General features: G+C 36.2%; 1 protein-coding gene and 1 long non-coding RNA gene across 5 annotated transcripts; both read right to left on the bottom strand.

The window, feature by feature from the left end:
- Positions 1 to 4,103: 4,103 nt before the first annotated feature.
- slc6a16b (solute carrier family 6 member 16b) lies at positions 4,104 to 14,642 on the bottom strand. 4 transcript variants are annotated; one of them, XM_026200587.1, is made up of 12 exons: positions 14,391 to 14,642; positions 12,100 to 12,304; positions 11,865 to 12,022; positions 10,344 to 10,464; positions 10,038 to 10,213; positions 9,822 to 9,932; positions 9,129 to 9,370; positions 8,829 to 9,012; positions 6,833 to 7,034; positions 6,575 to 6,734; positions 6,330 to 6,492; positions 5,735 to 6,043 (listed from the first exon to the last, which is right to left on the bottom strand). In XM_026200587.1, exons 2-12 carry the CDS (start codon positions 12,302 to 12,304, stop codon positions 5,735 to 5,737), a joined length of 2,031 nt encoding a protein of 676 aa, XP_026056372.1. In that variant the 5' UTR covers positions 14,391 to 14,642. The 4 variants fall into 4 exon arrangements, with proteins under 4 accessions (XP_026056374.1, XP_026056372.1, XP_026056373.1 ...); XM_026200588.1 differs by lacking the exon at positions 14,391 to 14,642 and adding an exon at positions 13,910 to 14,057; XM_026200586.1 differs by lacking the exon at positions 14,391 to 14,642 and adding an exon at positions 13,399 to 13,665.
- A 736-nt stretch (positions 14,643 to 15,378) lies between these two features.
- Positions 15,379 to 17,038, bottom strand: LOC113042058 (uncharacterized). Its single transcript, XR_003275526.1, has 3 exons — positions 16,531 to 17,038; positions 16,347 to 16,381; positions 15,379 to 16,253 (listed from the first exon to the last, which is right to left on the bottom strand). It is a non-coding gene; the product is annotated as an uncharacterized LOC113042058 (long non-coding RNA).
- Between the last annotated feature and the right edge of the window lie 1,524 nt (positions 17,039 to 18,562).

The following is an 18,562-nucleotide window of genomic DNA, read 5'->3' as shown; positions in this document are numbered from 1 at the left end:
AGAAATTAACAGTAAGTTTTGATATATATTGTTGCACATATTGATATTTTTTGCATTTGTTTTATGATATATTGATACAAACAATTCTAATAATCAAATCTTTAATGAATAGAATATAAAATTCTAATCTAATCTTTAAGGAATGTTATATTCTGCAAATTAACAGCAAATGAAACAGAATAGAACAAGAAGGAAAAATTAACAATAGAATACTATATTAAATAGAAGTAAAAATAATAAAAGAGAAAACATAAAAAAAATCACAAAATATGTGAATAGTATAAATAGTATAAATAAATGAATAGTAAACAACAGAGCTAAAATAAATGAATAAAACACGCTAGAGAGAACAGAACATTCTGATGATTAATTATTTAAAGATTGTTACATCACGCATATTAACAGGGTTCAGATCTGGAGAGGTTAAAGGTCAGGTTTGAGTGTTTGCAGCAGAGGTTAGAAGCCGTATAAGATGTCAGGAGCCACGTCACTTCAGCATACAGCTGTAAACTGACCCACAATCCCCTGCAACCACACACACACACACACACACACACACACACAGTCTCAGAGGAAGCTCTTCTCCAGATCCTGGGCTGAAATAGTCCTCAGAGGCGGTGGTCTGGACAGAGAGAGCGAGTGAAAGGGAGACGCGCGCTGAGGAGGTGAAAGAGGAGGAGGAAGTGTGATTATTGAAGGAGTGTCAGACAGAGAGCCGTAACTCCTTCCTCCTTTCTCCATCCTCTGCTGCATCCATCCCTCCATCACATAACCAGAAAACACCGATGAGGACGAGCTGCTCAGATCCAGAGCGATATCTGACAGACAGAAGCAGAGCGAGTACAAAACCTGGTTATGTGTGTGTGACATTATAGTTTCATGAATATATCCAGAGCTCTTTAAAAGAAGAAGAACCAGGCAACTTTTAAGTAAAATAAACAATCATTTTCAAATAAGATGAAACGTTTTATTAGGCCATGCAATACAGAATGAAATATATTTATTATAGTTTATAATCAGCTTGGATATTTTTTCAGCATTCGCTGCAATGCATTGTGGGATTGTGAGGGATGAATGCTGCTGTTTGTTTTGCGAGTACCTGATTCATGCAGCTGAGTGTGTGAGTAAATGTTTTTGGTGTAGAACTGGTTGTAGATGCAGTAAACCACAGCCATCAGCGTCAGAGTTCCTATAGCGGCAGCGATGAACACACCCAGCTTATTATTGTTCTTCATCATGTGAACATCTGTCAGTGAAAAACAAACACACACAGGTCAGTAAATCTTCAAAAGAATTCATCATACAAACAGCATCTATTATGTTCTGGGAGACAAAAATAAATTATATATAAAATGGAAAGAAACTACTAATAAATGTTACTAATAAAATACAATTAGATTAAAAATATGAAAAAAATCATCTTAACCTAACAAGTTTTACTTGTGACCCTGGACCACAAAATAAGTCTTAAGTGTTTTTTTCCAAAATTAAGATTTATACAACATATGAAAGCCAAATAAATAAGCTTTCCATTGATGTATGGTTCATTAGGAAAGGACAATATTTTGCCGAGATACAACTATTTGAAAATCTGGAATCTGAGGCTGCGAAAAAATCTAAATACTGAGAAAATTGCTTTTGAATTTGTGCAAATGAAGTTCTTTTCAAAAATTCAAAATTTACGTTTTGATGTATTTACTATTGACAATATATACTTATATTTACTAAATATCTTCATGAAACACATGAAAAGAAACATCTTTACTTAATATCCTAATGATTTCTGGCATAAAAGAAAAATCTGTATTTTTGACTCATACAATGTAATTTTGGCTATTGCTACAAATATACCCCAGCGACTTAAAACTGCTTTTGTGATCCAGGGTCACATTTATCATTAAATATATCAGCACAAAACTGAACACAACAGAAAACACCAAAGAAGAGAAATTAATAAAATAGCAGATAGTTGGCATTATGATCAACTGTTGTGTGTGTGTGTGTGTGTGTGTGTGTGTGTGTGTCTCTTACAGGTCTGTTTGAGTGTGACCTGGTTGTGCTGATCAGAGGTCAGTTCAGTTTCTTCTGCTGGATCAGTGTTGATCGGATTCTGACCCAAACACACACTCACACACACCACCAACAGCTTCCACTTCAACATACTGCAAACACAGAGAGAGAAATCATTACAACAAACAAACAAACAAAACAAACATGTTAGAATCACTGGTCCTGACACCTGACCCAGCAGACTCTCAGTGTCCTCTAGTGGCTTTGAGATGAACTGCACTCATCTTTTCTTTCATCATCCTCCTCTGAGACTCTCCTTCTGTAGCTCACATAATGACTCGGAAATACAGGATTATTTACTACCAGTGTTGTTATTGTTAACTAAAACTCAAGTTAGTTTAAGGTATAAACTAGTGAAACTTCGACAATGAAAATTAAAAATGCTGCACTGGCATCTGCTAAACTGACTAAAACTGAAACTAAAGTTCATAAAAGTGTACATAAAATTATAAAAATGACAAACGCACATTATGAAAATAATAAATATATATTCAGCCTAAACCAAGAGGTTTTCCTCATTAACAGTAGGCTGTGATTTGTGCTTTGGATCTTATACAAAACTAAATACACACAAAAAAATAAAAAAGACTCAAATAGTGGAGATTGTGTTAAGATGCATTATTCAATCCATTTGACATTGGTGAGACATACCAGCAGACAACATCCAACTACCCCAACATTCACATAACCCAGTGGTCTCATATGCATGCATTTAATTATTACTTCCTACTAAATTCATGTGACATCATATTTAGAAAGGGCCCATCATATTGAGATGTACATGATGAAAAAATAAATAAATAAATGCATGTCAGAATAAATTATCTGCATGGAGGGAAAATAAAATAACAGAGTTGGGGTAAAATTTAAACATATGTACCCAAATACAAACAAGTCACTATTAAAATATTTTCAGTATACAATTTTCCTGGCTAGTTTATGAATTATGCACACAACTGGTGTGTCATTTATGTTATAGACACTTACAGTTCAAATCAGACCAAAATATATATTAAATGTATCACAAATAAGCTAAACCCATCATCTCTTGAAATGAAATTTACATTGTCTAAATCTGGATCATATGCAGACCAAAGCATGTTCTTAATATGAATTGTGAACAATCAGACTGGTGCATTGAGAATCAGTGTGAATCAGAGCTCATGGTGAAGTATTTCAGCGACAGGGTTTTATGCTTCAATTCATTTCTCATGTTGGCATTCCAAATATTGTGATAATAAATACATCACACTTCAGGGTTGAACACAAGACCCAGAGCTCAGGTCCAGCAGGTGAACACAAAAAAACAAGACTCTACAAATGATTCTGATTTAAACTTTTTTTTCCACATACCTGATCTCCGTTTCTTGGAAGCGTTCTCCTCCAGTGATTTTGTCTTTCAGCTGCGCTGAGCATCTCTTTGTTTGTGGATCGTCTCTTTCCAAGGTGGAGCTTCACACCATGACAACAAAAGTCCCAGGACTCTTAGCTCCCACACGCGTGACAACCAGCACAAAACAGCTAGAGAGGACTGCAGAATTAGGATTTTAAATCATCTTTAAAAAAATGACAAATTAAAGCTCAGTTTAAAAAAAAAAAAAAAAAAAAAAAAAATACATTTTTCAATTGAAATTTTACATTTAAAAGGAGAAAAACTAACATTTAAGTAAAAAAAAAATTAAGTAAATAAATATTTTAAATTAATCAATGATAATGTCTAACTGGGCAGATCATTCTTATTCTGGGTCTATTAATAGAAATAATGTCAATTTCTTCCCAAAACCAAATCAAGGTAGTTTATTTATTTATTTATTTATCATAAAATGTATCATTAACCACTAAAGTTCTTTTTTTTTTTTGTACATTTCAGTTTCAATAATGATTCAAATAACTGTAATTGAAACACTCAAGTATTAAACATCTAAAGCAAATAATTTTTTTTTTCAAAACAGGAAAATTTCTGCAAAATATAAATAAAACAAACTTAATGTTACAAGATTCACCTGTACACAGAAAAGAAAACAGAAGTCATATGGAGGTCTCGTAACCATTTATACAGAAACAAGATCATCATGACACAAACTGTACAAAGACCTCAAACAACATCCACACAAACTGAAGACCTCAGAATCAGGTTTCTGACTGACAGGAAGCAAAAGGAGGAAATACTGAAAGCATACCGTAACATATATACAACAAAGACAATCAATCTCAATCAATCTCAAGTATTCTACATGAGGAATAGAGTTAAATTACATCATTTCATCACATATATATTACTGATCAGAACTACTTAAGAGTTCAAGCTACTGAACAAACGCAGAAGACCCATCAAACCCCTGTGAGAGGCAAAGATAACACGACTTCACAATGACTATAAGCCATAAAATGTCTGGCCAGCGGGTCAGATGTTCGCTTTTAAAAACGTGTCCGAGATGTTGTTTAGAAAAAAAAAAAAAAAAAAAAGGAGGGGGAGTATTTTACAAATAGCCACAAAAATAATTCTGTACAATATAAAATTAATAGCAAAAACAGTAAAATTGTTCTGAAAATGCTGCCTTGAAATACTTCATAAGAAATGCCACACGTGTCCGAGAAACTACGACTGAAGCAAGCTTAAAAATGTCTCTCTTATTAATCAAATGATGGCTGTAGCTGGTGCTCAAATAATATGAGCGTAGAATGTTACGGAAAATAAATAAAGAAATGTCCATGTCAATATTTGGCATAATTCAATCTGTTTTTAAGATTAAATATGACTCGAGACATTTCTGTTCAGAAAATACACAGATGTTGTAGATCCGAAACGGATTCAATAATCAGTTATGGGTGATCGTTTAATGGTTCAAAACGTCTTCTGAGCACACTATGTATTTTTGTACTCATTTAAATATTGACAGTAAACACATCAGAATGGACCAACATTAACCCTTTGATGCTAAAGCAGCCATTATCTAGTAGTTATTATACACAAGTCAAACCAGCTGTCCTCTTGAAATGTCAATGGGTTTTTATTTATGACAACGAAGTATTGATGCACCATGCAAACTAAATTAGCATTTTGGAAGAAAAGATTATTTGGAATGTTATTTTCTTCCATGCATCAAAGGGTTAATGACGTCAATGGAGAAGAAGCACTGGATGCTTGTTCAGCATCGTAGAGTTCAAATAACACCGACAGGTCAGACCCATAATCAACACCTTTATGCATAACATGATGAAAACCTGGTCAGGTGACTAAAGCAGCAGGACTGTCAGTTACCAAATGATTCGACCGCTGTAACAGGAAACTAGTGTTGTTCATCGCTCACCTGAACCCACCAAACACAGGTCCAGACTCAGGTACCATTATTACACTGTGCTTAAAGCAACAGTTCACTCGGAAAACAGGAAATGGTCATCAAAGCAGCTATAACATGTGAGTTTGAGAAGCCAAGAAAAGAGCAGCCTGAACAAGCGGTTAAATAACTCATGAGGACTATCCGTGACGTTTAGAGTGACGCTGATGACTATTTTCTTTTTGGGGTTGAACTAACAGTTTAAAAGCTGTTATCTTAGTGCACGTATGCGGAGATACAAATGATTGTTCCTAACAGTAAAGTACGCTCATAAAATGCTCTTGATTTAAACCGATCCTTCTCAGATGTTTGTAAATGCCTTCTTCTCATAACACACTTGTTTCGAAGTGTTCAATGTGACCGTTCTGCAAACGTGTGTCTTGGTTGTCCTCAAGCAAAGGGGAAAATGAGCTGGGGTCGCCTGATGAGGGCGGTAGCGTGTCGAGAGGGGTCAGGTCTGTGTCTGTGGTGGCACACGGGACATATCCCGCCTCGGCGTCTGCCGGAGTCTGGCTGAGCCGTTCCAGGAGGAGGGAATGAATGAATCCGATAGGAACGGGAAGAAATGCGACAATGATGAGTGTGCTCAGGACAGCAAGAGCCCAGCCCGGATAAGGCAGATCTTCCTTAGATGCCTGGGAGAAAACAATGGAAATGTTTAAAAAAAAAAAAAATAGGAACCGTTCGCTGAACATTCGATGAAAAACTTTTTTTTTTTTTTTATATATTTGGAAGAAAAACAGCTCAAAAATATGCAATTTGGTTCAGTTGCTGATATTTTTATGATGAAATTCTGATAGATTGCAATGTAAATGAATGAGATCTTTATAACACTATTTATAAGAGAGAAACGCTACATGATACAGTAGGCTTTATAGGGTTTAAAGTAAAGCTTGTTTGTAAGAGCACAGGTGATTTTACCTTTTCTCTGTTCCAGGCGATGTATGTGGGACGCTCCAAGAACATCTTTAGCAGACTGGCACCCAAGAGCCCCAGCATTGCAACCGGACACACGTACTTCCACAAGTACTTATACACCACAGGAACCGGCCGACCCAACATCCGCTTCAGGTCCTCCAGAAACCTGCATTGAAATCACATCACGTTTAAGCACTTCAAACCACAAATAAAGACATTTCTGCTTGAGCTCGGAGGGTTTGTGATACCTGTCCGCTCCATAAACCCAGGCCAAGCTGATGGTCTGGAAGATGACGACCATGATGAGGGGAAGTGTGGCGGAGTAGTCATCAAACATGGTCACAAAATAGTTTCCACAGCGCTGAGTGAACATGAGACCGATCAGAAAGCCCAACACACAGCTGCACGCTGGGTAAAATGGAAAACAACAATACTGATTAAAACCAAGAGACAGACAAAATCAGCTTTTTAAAATAAACCCAAATCTAAAAAAACAACAGTGTTACCTGTAAAGAGGAATTTGTGGTTACGCAGGGTCTTAAAGGTGTCCGTCAGTGGGGTCAGTATTCCTGCCATGGTGCCGAACATGGTGGACAAACCCAGATTGAGCAGCATGAGGAAGAACAGCGCTGACCAGAACGGACTCCCAGGAAACAGAGTCATGGCTTCAGTGAATGCTATGAACGCTAGACCGGTTCCCTCCACACCCTGAGAGAGAGAGAGAAGATCCCAAACTTTAACTTCAACATTAAATCGGAGTCACTCCATCCTAACCAAAGAAATCCTGCTTTTGAAGAGTGACTTTTCTTAGACCTGGCATCATTCCAATAACATTCCAATAAGACCCCAGCAACCACCCAAAATAATGCAATAATGCACCCCATGCTCATGGACCGATGGCTTAACGGCTGGTGCACATGGAACACAAAAGTGGAAACACTTCAGGAGTGTCAAAGTCATCATTGGATTGGTTGAATTCTACAGGATTTTCGCAAGGCTTGAGTAGCGTTCTTTTACGTTCTGTCCGGAAACAAAGATGTGCGGCGCAAAACCCCCTCACGAAAGAAGAAAGCCACCGTGCTTATCAGGATCAACTAAACGCTGGATTTTCAAAAGTACGTGAAATATTTAAAGTTCGCCGCGTATAATCTTTAAAATACATCCGCGAGTTTTACACAGCGGTCTGTTCTTGTGCCAACATTTCCACACCTGGAAACATGACGATTAACGAAACGATCTGTGATTGGTTGTTTAACATGTCGTCAAACGGCCTCATGGGCGGGCCTTGGCCAAAGAAAGCAGCCATGAATTCCAGAACTTCAGTTTGAAGACAAAAAACATTCCAATAATGCCCTAGCAACAACCCAAAACATTCTAATAATGCCCTAGCAACAACCCAAAACATTCCAATAATGCCCTAGCAACAACCCAAAACATTCCAATAATGCCCTAGTAACAACACAAAACATTCCAATAATGCCCTAGCAACAACCCAAAACATTCCAATAATGCCCTAGCAACAACACAAAACATTCCAAAAAAGCCCTATGAGCCACCCAAAACATCCAATAACCCAGCAACCCCCCTAAAACATTCAAGCAATAATCTAGAAACCACCCAATATATTTTAATAACCTACCAACTAGGGGTGGGAGATATTGACAAAAATGAATATCTCAATATTTTTTTCAATATTGATACAGATGATATTTTTGCAATCCTTCAAAGAAATGTTTGCAAACTGATAAAGAAGGTCCAGTTGGTCTTTTGACTTGCTGCATTTGACCCATTATTGAATAGAATAACTAGTACATAAAGATATGAGACATTATTGATTTAAACATGAACCAAGTTACTGTACTAAATATATATTTTAATTATTAACAATTTGATTAATTAACAATATAACAATTTTCTAATGATGCTATCATGAAGCTTGCCACTTGAGGACGCCACAGACATTTAAGAAAACTTTTTAACTTCAGTTTCCTGCAAACAACGCATATTTTACCTTTTCTAGCAGCTATTTCACTAATCGTACATCGGCTTTACTCGTTACGTTTTTGGACTGTTGAGTCAACCTAAGAAACGTCATAACACACAGGTAAGAACTCCATAGCAGCTAACTCATGCAATTTAGGAACGATCATGATTTTGTACACAAAAAAAAAAAAATGATCAAACAAACCCTTGCATTATTAAAATCGCTACATATAATTGTTTAGAAGGTTATAGTGTGCGTTATTTGTTTTCTCTTTAACTTCCTTCAGCTCTTTTCATGTTTGGGGGGTCGGATTATACAAATTATGAAATATTCGATATCCCAATTTTGCATATCATCCAGACAACAATTTGGATATTATCGTCTAAACGAAATATCGCCCATCTCTACTACCAACCACCCAAAACATTTCAATAATACCCTCGCAACCACACAAAACTATATTTTGCACCACTCATGTTTTGTTCAGAAAAGATAAAGCATGTAGTTGTGTTCTGTACCTGTTTCAGCTCCTCCTCCAGGCTGCAGGCGCTGAGGTTGTAACCATACATATTTAGCTGCTGGCCGTGAGTCTTGTACCATTGCTCATACTCATTCAACGTCATGTCCTCCACATCTGACGCATTGATGATGAGGTCAGGGAAAGGACGGCTGAACATCGCTTCAACCACGGCTTTCATGTTACTGCAACATTCACAAACATACAATGCTTCAGTAAAATCTACCTAAATAGCCTATACTTACCATGCATCTTAAGATCAAACATTCACAGGTCATTTGTGTCTGAGCTGCACACTGACCGTTTAACACACTCCGTGGCGATAGTTTTGGCTCTGAAACCCAGCACGGCAAACACCACCAGCGTGGCCAGAACGGACGTCATGAAGTTGACTCCAGACACGGTGAACGCGTCTCGATGGCAGTTGTTGTTCCTCGGGTTGTAGGAAGAGTACGCGATCACAGAACCGAAACCCAAACCCAGAGCGAAGAACACCTGAGTCGCCGCCTGACGCCACACCTGAACGTCAGCCCAGATCTCCAGCTGAGAGAAATCAGACGCTCACTTTAAACACATTTTTGGGGAAACTGAATGGCTTCTGAACTACACTAATCATGTCACATGATAATATATAAATGTACATTTATTTATTAGAAGAAAAACTTAAAATACAAATGTTGGCTTGTCAACTAATACAAATGTTTTTCCTTGAAATACTAAAACTAGATTAAAAATAAAAGCTTAATAGAAATAATAAAAAAAACAAATAATAAAAATTATCATTGCACAGTTACAAAAAAAAAAAGTATTATTAAAAACTTTATTAGGTAATAAAAAAATTATACCCTACTATATTATTATATAAATAATATTAATCAACACAGATTTTTAGGTCAATAACACAACACAGAGAAGACACCGTTTTGGTGATTACAGTAATCTTCATAAATTAAATCCCCAACTCAAACACACAGGTTAGGTTTTTATTACGTACCTTGGGGTAAAACATGAATTTAATGCCCTCGGACGCCCCGTCTAGTGTCACGCCTCTGATCAGGAAACACAGCAGCACCACGTACGGAAACACGGAGGAGAAATACATCACCTACACACAACCCATACTGATTAATATCATCAATAAATCAAATTACAACACAAAATAAACATCATATATATTCAGATTCATGACACAAACACAAACTCCAAGTACCTTGCCGGTCGATTTGATGCCCTTGTACATGGCCAGACAGACGATGACCCAAGCGGCCAGCAGACATCCAGTGATGATGAGGTTTAACTCTCCGGTTTCGTCAATGGAATCGGTGATGTCCAGAGCTTTACGGTACCAGAAATACGCCGTGGGAGAGCTGGCGGCACATTCCTTCACTGGGAATGAAAATCAGATAATGCATCTCCATGTATAAAGTCAGATTTCTGGCATCAGTTCTTCATATCTTAATCTCACAAGTGTAAACTACTCATTTTATAATACACTACACAGACTCCTAATCCTTACCGGTGCTGTTCCCTTCTGTCGGACAGGTTTCCCAAGGTAGAGGATACTTGAAAGAGCTTCCCAAGTAAAAGATACTCCAACCGATTATGACGTTATAATACAGAGCTACAAAGAAACACACCTGGGAACAGAGAACAGGAAAACAGTGTATTAAAGGTCATATATTGTACACCTTTCTGGAGTTTTATTTTATGTTTTGATGTTTTTACCAAATACCAAAAACAATCTCATTATTTTTTACAGCTCCTTTCTCAGGATCTCTTCTAAAAACAGGTTAATTTTAGCCCGTCTAATTAATATTCATGAGCCTCTTTTCTGATTGGCCTGTTGTTTTCTGAGTGACACACGGCCAGGCCAATCACAGCGCTAGCTGCAAGCAAAAACTGGAAGCAGCCCATTTAAACCACAGCACATTCGGCTATGTAAGGAGCTTAAAATATCACAAAGTATTGTGATGTTGGGTGCCAGAATTGATGTAATACAGACTCAAATTAGAAATTTGATTACATATCTACGCCCACTGCCAGACTAAAAAAAAAAAGCATGACATCTGTGGTTAAACGTGATAAAAAAAAAGCTGAATGTACAGAAACGATCATCAAAAATGCTCATGTTTGCAGCGCACACTTATTACAAAAGGTTCAATAAAGTAATGTCTTTTCCTGTGATGGACAGATATCTTGCATCTCAGGAATATGCGGTGTATGAAAAAATGTCTTAAATAGTTAAATAGCCCTTAGACCTCAGCTATCGTGAAAAAAGCCAGGGAATTTCACTTCTGACAATAAAAGAGACCTTTAAAGAGTTAATTAACATTGTGAAAATCAAGATTTAATGTTGTTTACATGTCTATCGGTTGTTGTTAAAATGCTTAAAAGAAAAACCAAGTGCAAATTCATCACTCGACACCATTGCACAGCATTAATCGTTTCAGCCTTATTCAAAAGTAATCTACAAGTATAAAAAAAAAAAAAATAGTAATCCAAATCGAGTTATCCATATTATTTTACTAACTGCAACTTTCATCATTTAATTTGTAATCAGTAATGGACTACAATTTCATTCCCACAGGACTCACAGCCTCAATATCTTAATTTGTGCTGTGAAGATGAAGGTCTTGGGGGTTTGGAACGACATGAGGGCGAGTAATTAAATGACAGAACTTTCCCTTTTGGGTGAACTATGCATTTAATGCATTTACAATTGCATAATAATGCATTTAGATAATTTATACAATTAGTACATATGATTTATATACTAAGATATGAAAGTAAGTCCACAAGTATTAAATGCGGTGTATAGTTACATTTAAGCCATTTTAAGAAACAAAGTATACAAATTTCCTCAAAAAAAAAAAACTTTAAAATGTCATTTTGACATATGGCATTTAGAGATAAAATTATTGACTGAAGAGGATTTTAATGACATTTTTGTAATTCTAGTTTTCTGCAGCTGCTAAAGTAGCACAGTTTCTTTATTATGCATCAATGCAACTGACTAATAAAGCAAGATAATACTCACCACACAGCTGGAGTAGCCAATGCCAACAAGTCTTGGAGAAATGTGCCTCCAGACGCCGATGCTGCCTTGTCTGATGCTCTGACCCGCCGCCAGCTCCAGAAAAAACAACGGCACGCCGACCAGCCCCATCAACAGCACATACAGCAAGATGAACGCTCCTGAAAGACAGTAACATAACGATTACAAAACAAAAACAATCAATGCATGCAATCAAAACGATCTCGTCCTTACTCACCTCCTCCGTTCTGGTGGCAGAGGTACGGGAATCTCCAAACGTTTCCCAATCCCACACTGAATCCCACCTGAGCGAGGAAATACTCCACCTTGCTGTCCCAGCCGTCTCGGGCCGTTTCCATCGTGAGCTCCTGCTCGAGCACTAAACCTGCTTCAGCTTCGTCCCGCTGGCCGTCCGCAGGCAACGGCGGCTTCTCTGACGTCATCTGAGAGACACAGACACTCGTTTGAGCATTAAACATTTCACACATAAAGCCACTGCGGATTTATCTTTGTTATAGAACATGCAGCTATAAAAATCAAGCTCATCTTGCTAGTTCAGTCATAAAACTGCTCAATCATGTGTGCTGCTTCGTGTCTGATGGCTATTCAAGTTCACTTCTGTCTGACTAAATCAGTACAAACAAATGGAGTAAAAGCAACAAACAGCATTAGAAAACAATCATGTGAACACGGTTTGATTTGTGAATTTATACTGGATATGGATTTCAAAAAATTATTCGCTAATTAGACTGTTTTCACCAGAGGTCAGATTGTGTTTCATATGTGAACACACTAAAACTTAAAGCAAACTCAAACTGCATCACAGTGATGATTGCTTATAATATGCAATGTGTGTGCACGTTTTTCAATTTGCATAATTATTAATAATTTAGCCATCCAGGTTATTATACAAACACAATGAAGAGATGCGATTTGACAAAAGCTTGATCTTGTTTTAGAGAATGAAATCTTTTAAATGATCTTGTCTGTGCACAAAGCTGTATGTTGGTGTACTATAAATTTACTAAAATGCTAATTATTTTAATAATTATTTCAATATTCTAGTGGTTAAGGATTTAGTACAATGTGAGAAGCAGATGAACCAAAATGAGATCCGAGTCCACTTTCAAGGCAAAAGAGTGTGAATGCAATAAAGTTAATCAAATGAACACTCATCAAGACCTACCCATGAAAGGCGCTTGTAGACTCGTGTGTGCGCATGCGTACAAGACTGACAGCAGGAAACATTGTAAATTGACAGTTTATGCTCTGAAACGGTCATTCAGTAAAATAAATGCTTTAATAAGTTTCTTCACGACACGATAAAACAAAACCAAATGCTGTTAAAGTGAGATCAAAAAAAACTGCAGATCCAGTAAAACAGCTTAACCAGTCAAAGAGATCGGCTAGTGCATCTCACACATGAAACAAAAATAAAATAAATAACCAATATGCGCCCAAATTCGCATGTAAAACAGTAAAGCTTAATTTCAATATCTATGTATACATAATTCATAGTAATTAAATAAATTCTCACCGCTGCTGTGTTTCTCAAAGCACGCGCACGTGTTAATGTCTTATGGCGCGCGCTATTGTCACCGGCTCACACGTACGACTCAAATCCTCTTAATAATACAACTCTCGAAGTTCCCCAGCTGATCCATACAAATATAAATTACAAAATCAAGTATTTAAAGTACATAGCATTAAAGATCAACGTTTATTTTGGCGCTCTTTCAGTGTGGCAAGCGCTTCCGATGCGCGGTTGTAGATTCGCAGAATCTCGGAACCTCAGGCAACACCTCGTCATGTTTGTGTGACCCCGCCCACTTACGTAAGCGACGTTCTGAGCTTTGTGAACGAGTGTAAAAATATTTGTTCTTTAGCATAATACATCACATTATTTTCCAAACTTAAAATGTTAGCGTATAATACCTTATTTAAATTTAGAACTTTTATATGAAAAAAGGTACAGGAAGAAATGTTCAACGTTACTGATGCATCAAAAAGGTCATAGCATTATCATTCGTTTCTTTTGTAATACTCACAACAAAGTTTTCATTAGTTTGTCCTTGCTACGCATCCATAATTATCTGTCTCTATATAGCATCAGCTGAATGGTTTATTTATGCCTATATTCTTAGCGTGATTCTGCGTGCTGTACAGTTGACATGTGGCTCTTTATTTCCTTCCTAAAATTGCTGAATGATGCAACTTCAGACAGGATTACAATGAGTTTACTGTAAGTTACTCTCAAGCAGATGGCGCTGTTGTCTCTTTGCATCTTATTTTACAGTCAAAGTGACCCAACTGACCAGGACACAAAACTTTACTCTCATATATTGTAAATCAGCCTTGCCAGGATTAATAATTGCCTTAGATTGTTCTAAGATTCATTTAATAAAAGCAACATACAAACTAAATAGGCTTTAAATGCAAACTGAATATAGTTTTAAAGCTTATTTTGTATTATTAAAACCATGTACGTCATCTGACTTAATTAGTAAATAACCATTTGTCATAACCTACCGTTTTGTGACTGAAATCCTAGCAGATTCCTCTATGAAAACATCCACGTTGTCCTCTGAAGATCACACACAAATCAAATTATCCAGCACTTTTAGCCACACAGCTGAAATGGCAGGACCCCAAAGTCCAACAAAGCAATAAAATGCGTCGTGACTAAACGATCAATTTCATTTTAAAAACCAAGTGCTGTTTCAGCTCCAAGGAGAAGTTCATTCCCATGGAGTTTATTTTGCCACGTTGAGTTCCATCGCAGCTGTCAATCACAAGGAGGAACCGCCCAATCAACCCAACACTAGAGCCAAGCCCCGCCCACAGGCATGTGCTTCATTTCATGGAGAAAACGTGGAGTTTGGCTGGACAGAGTGCTGACCTGAGAAATGACATGACCTTTGTTGACTTAACAGTGTGAATAAGAAAAAAAGGTCTCTAGATTTTTTTTCTGAAGTCTTTTAAGAGTCGTCTTTTACAGCGCAATTAGCCATTCTTTTACGAGGCCTTGGATTATTATTATGAGAGTCTCCCACTTATTGATATTGGCTGCCTGACGCCTGCAAATTATAGGCCTTTAATATACTGGAAATATCATCGACACAAAATATAATCGGTAAACAGTCTGTGGGTTGATGTTTGCAGACTAAAAGTCTTGTATCTTTTTCTGACCAAGTCCACTCAGTTTCTTTTTTTTAATGCTGTTCCCTTTTTTTTAACTATTAATTTATCAGACTTATCAGGTGTTCAACCAGTGTTTTTTTTTTAAAGTCTTGTCACCAAGTTAAAACCCCAAATTTCTACTCAAGTTCTGAATTTATGTTTACAGTTCTCTACATTAATAACAAGGTGAATATAAACTAAAGAGTCCACACAAATAGTAATCCACAAATGAATGTTGATAAATTATCATAATCTATCATAAATAAATGATTCCTAAAAGACAAATGACAGGCAGTGTCTCTTTAAGAATAACATATCACAAATAAGCTGGGTAATTATTAAAACTTTTATTGACACCTTTCATAAACCAAATAATATGTTTGACACCTTTTATGTAAAAAATACAGTCAGAAGAAACAATGTCAATTATAATATAAAACATTTTTTTATATATAAAATATGATTGTCCACAAATCAGTGCATAAACTTTAGTATTATCAGTTAAACAACATTTAAAAGATTTAAAGAATGGACGTCTGAATACAACAGTTCCCATGGGGCCTGAAAGTAATTTGGTTAAAGTGTGTGTGTGATTTAAAACACTGTTATATAACTCCTGATCAGTCATCATTAACAGTAGCTTCTTGTGCTGCTCTTTTCTGAACTCTTTCTTCACACAAGAGTGTTCTCTTCATTAAAGCTTCAAGGGTTGCCAGATATAACGCGAGGGACAAAGATCAAAAAGTGGTCACTGTTATCAACCCCTATATGACGCCTAAGATTTGTGAACCACAAAAACAGATTTGGTTTCATGTAATGTAAGGCTTTACAAAACACATTTGCCTAGTTCTCAAAAAAAGAAAAGAGTTCAAAGAGCAGGAAATAAAGTGCAATAAATACAGTGCGAGAATTCAAGTTCAAAACTGCACCACAATGAATAAATGACAGAACAGCATCTCATTCAAATTCGGTAATACAGAAAGCTACATAAACCAAACCAAACCTGTATTTGGTCCTAACTTTGTTTGTATGTTACATGAGCACCTTCTTGACATAACTGATGTCCATCATCATCTGACTGCATGAACTCTTATCTGCAGTTATTTGCTGTAAACAGCTGTTTGTCTGAATGTCTCCTCTGATTGTCAGGTGTATCTCGTTTTCCAGTTGCTTGTTTTATTTTGTGTAATGTCCTTGAGTTCTTAAAAGGTGCTATAAAAATAAAACATAATAATATTCATAAACATGAGTCAACACTAAAGTACATTATCGATATCACTACTCTTGCCAGTAATGTAAACTCACCTCATCCTGGACCTTCTCTGGATGATCACAAGAGACTGAAAGATCAGTGATGAGAACAAAATATCAGTATATATGGATGTCCTATAGAAGGTTAAATCAACTTCATAACTGTAGTGGTTGGTGTTATGATAAAAGAAAAACAATCTAGTTTTCTGAAATCTCGTAGAATCGCTTCAATACTCACAGTCTGGTCTCACATGCTCCATGCTGTCCCATCGAACAGGTTTCGCTGTATTTGCATCTCCTGACACTTTCATTTGTGACTTTTCTTGTTTGTTCTTCATCTTCTCGTTCTTGCTCCTCTGATGATCAAACTGCAGTTTGATGGGCATCATTCAGGTTTCAGTGTTCTTCTTCAAACATTTCTGTCTGTGTTACACAAGACGTTTGACATTTTGGCAACAATCGTGTGTATGTGTTCAGTCCTTAGTAAAATAAACTACTAATGAGTTCACTAAAATGATATCCACTCGTAGAAGAAAAAGTGAGGAGTTCTACTTTTGTTTCTCCTCGTTGAAGGCTCTAATGCATTATCCCTTGTTTTTCTTTAGTGCACGAAGCAAAGTTTGCCTGTTTTTTCTTGCAACGCAGTCCAATCTGTCTCTACATCATCGGCTGAAATGTTGAGTTATATTCTTAGCATGATTCTGCACACTGTGCAGGTGACATGCGGCTCTTCACTTCCTTTGGAAAGTTACTGAATGTGAATGATGCAACTTCAGAACAGAATCACTGTGAGATTATACAATTTACTCTCAAGCAGATGGCGCTGTTGGATCTTTATATCTTATTTCACAGTGAAAGTGACCCAACCATATACTGTTAAGTGTTAATAAGTCTGGCCAGGATTGATAATTGCATTAGATTGTGCTAAAATTAATGAAAGCAACACACAAACTACATAGACTCTCTAATGCAAGCTGAACACTTTTTTAAAGCTATTTTATAACTAAAACCATTTAAATTTCATCTGAATTCTTAATAAGTTAATAATATAATAATCATTATCAACAACCTTTTTTAAAACCTAGCTGTCTTATGACTGATAATGTAGCACTTTCTAATGCGAAAACCTCCTTATAATTTAATATATTTCCCAAATAATACATTTAAACAATTACGACATTAATTATCATGCTAAACTGAGCTCAGAATAAATATTACAATTCCCCATCATGCTTTGCTCTAGAAAAAAATGTTTAAACAGTGGTTTTATGAAATTTTAGCAAGATGAGAAATAGGGAGATTATTAATATTTAATGAATGCAACCTATATTAAAAGTGCCATGGATGCACTATTACTATAACATTACAGTGATTTAATAACTGATATTGGTTCCACACAAACATTGGAACATTTTTCTCTAAGCTATTTTAAATATTTCACATAGGATCAGCTAAAATTAGACAAATACCGCTGTGCATGACTGAATCATGTTCAACCAAAGAGGATTATTTATTGAGTTAAAAAGTATTGGTCAAATTGCAGGATTTTAGTCAAGTTGTGAATTTAGGTTTATAGTTCTCTAGGACTAAAGATAACAAGGTTAATATAAACTCAGAGATATAGAGAGACAGAAATTACTATCAATAAATTGCTATCAAATTAGGCTTTTCTCCTTCCAGTTGACTATCATAGGTAAATTATTTCTAAAAGATAAAATGCCCTGCAATGTCTCTTTAAGAATAATAAAATATCACAAATAAGTTGGGTAATTATTAAAATTTTATTACATGTTCCTACATGTTTAACACCTTTTTAGAAAATGATCATGTCAATTTGAATGTAAATATATATTATATATATGTGTGTGTGTGTGTGTGTGATTGTGTGTGTGTGTGTGTGTGTGTGTTCTCTTCATTAAGCTACAAGTGAAAGGTTGCCTGATATCATGTTAGTGACAAAAATCACAAAGCTTTCTCTGTTATCAACCACCAAAATAAGACACGAGATATGTGACCCACAAAAAAAAGACAAATAAGACATGAGATATGTGACCCACAAAAACAGATTTGGTTTCACGTAATGAGACGCAAGGCTTTACAAATGACATTTCCCTAGTTCTCAACAAAAGAAAAGAGTTAAAAGTGCAGGAAATAATGTGCAATAAATCCAGTGCGGGAATATAAAGTGACAGTGCAACACAACGGACAAATGACAGAACAGCATCTCATTCAAATTCAGTAATACAGAAAACTACATAAGCCAAAAAATT

The sequence above is a fragment of the Carassius auratus genome, chromosome 24 (genome assembly GCF_003368295.1).
Source record: "Carassius auratus strain Wakin chromosome 24, ASM336829v1, whole genome shotgun sequence".
NCBI lineage: Eukaryota > Metazoa > Chordata > Actinopteri > Cypriniformes > Cyprinidae > Carassius > Carassius auratus.
The sequence above is the reverse complement of the archived record's forward strand: the minus strand, read 5'-3'. Positions and strand labels throughout refer to the sequence as shown.

What these genes read in the sequence shown, in the direction of transcription:
- slc6a16b (XM_026200587.1), bottom strand. Translation starts at nt 12,304, where the DNA reads ATGACGTCAGAGAAGCCGCCGTTGCCTGCGGACGGCCAGCGGGACGAA. An exon ending in AATTCATGTTTTACCCCAAG is followed by an intron (nt 9,371 to 9,821) that starts GTACGTAATAAA and finishes GATTTCTCTCAG; the next exon opens with CTGGAGATCTGGGCTGACGT. An exon ending in TGGGTTTATGGAGCGGACAG is followed by an intron (nt 6,493 to 6,574) that starts GTATCACAAACC and finishes ATTTCAATGCAG; the next exon opens with GTTTCTGGAGGACCTGAAGC.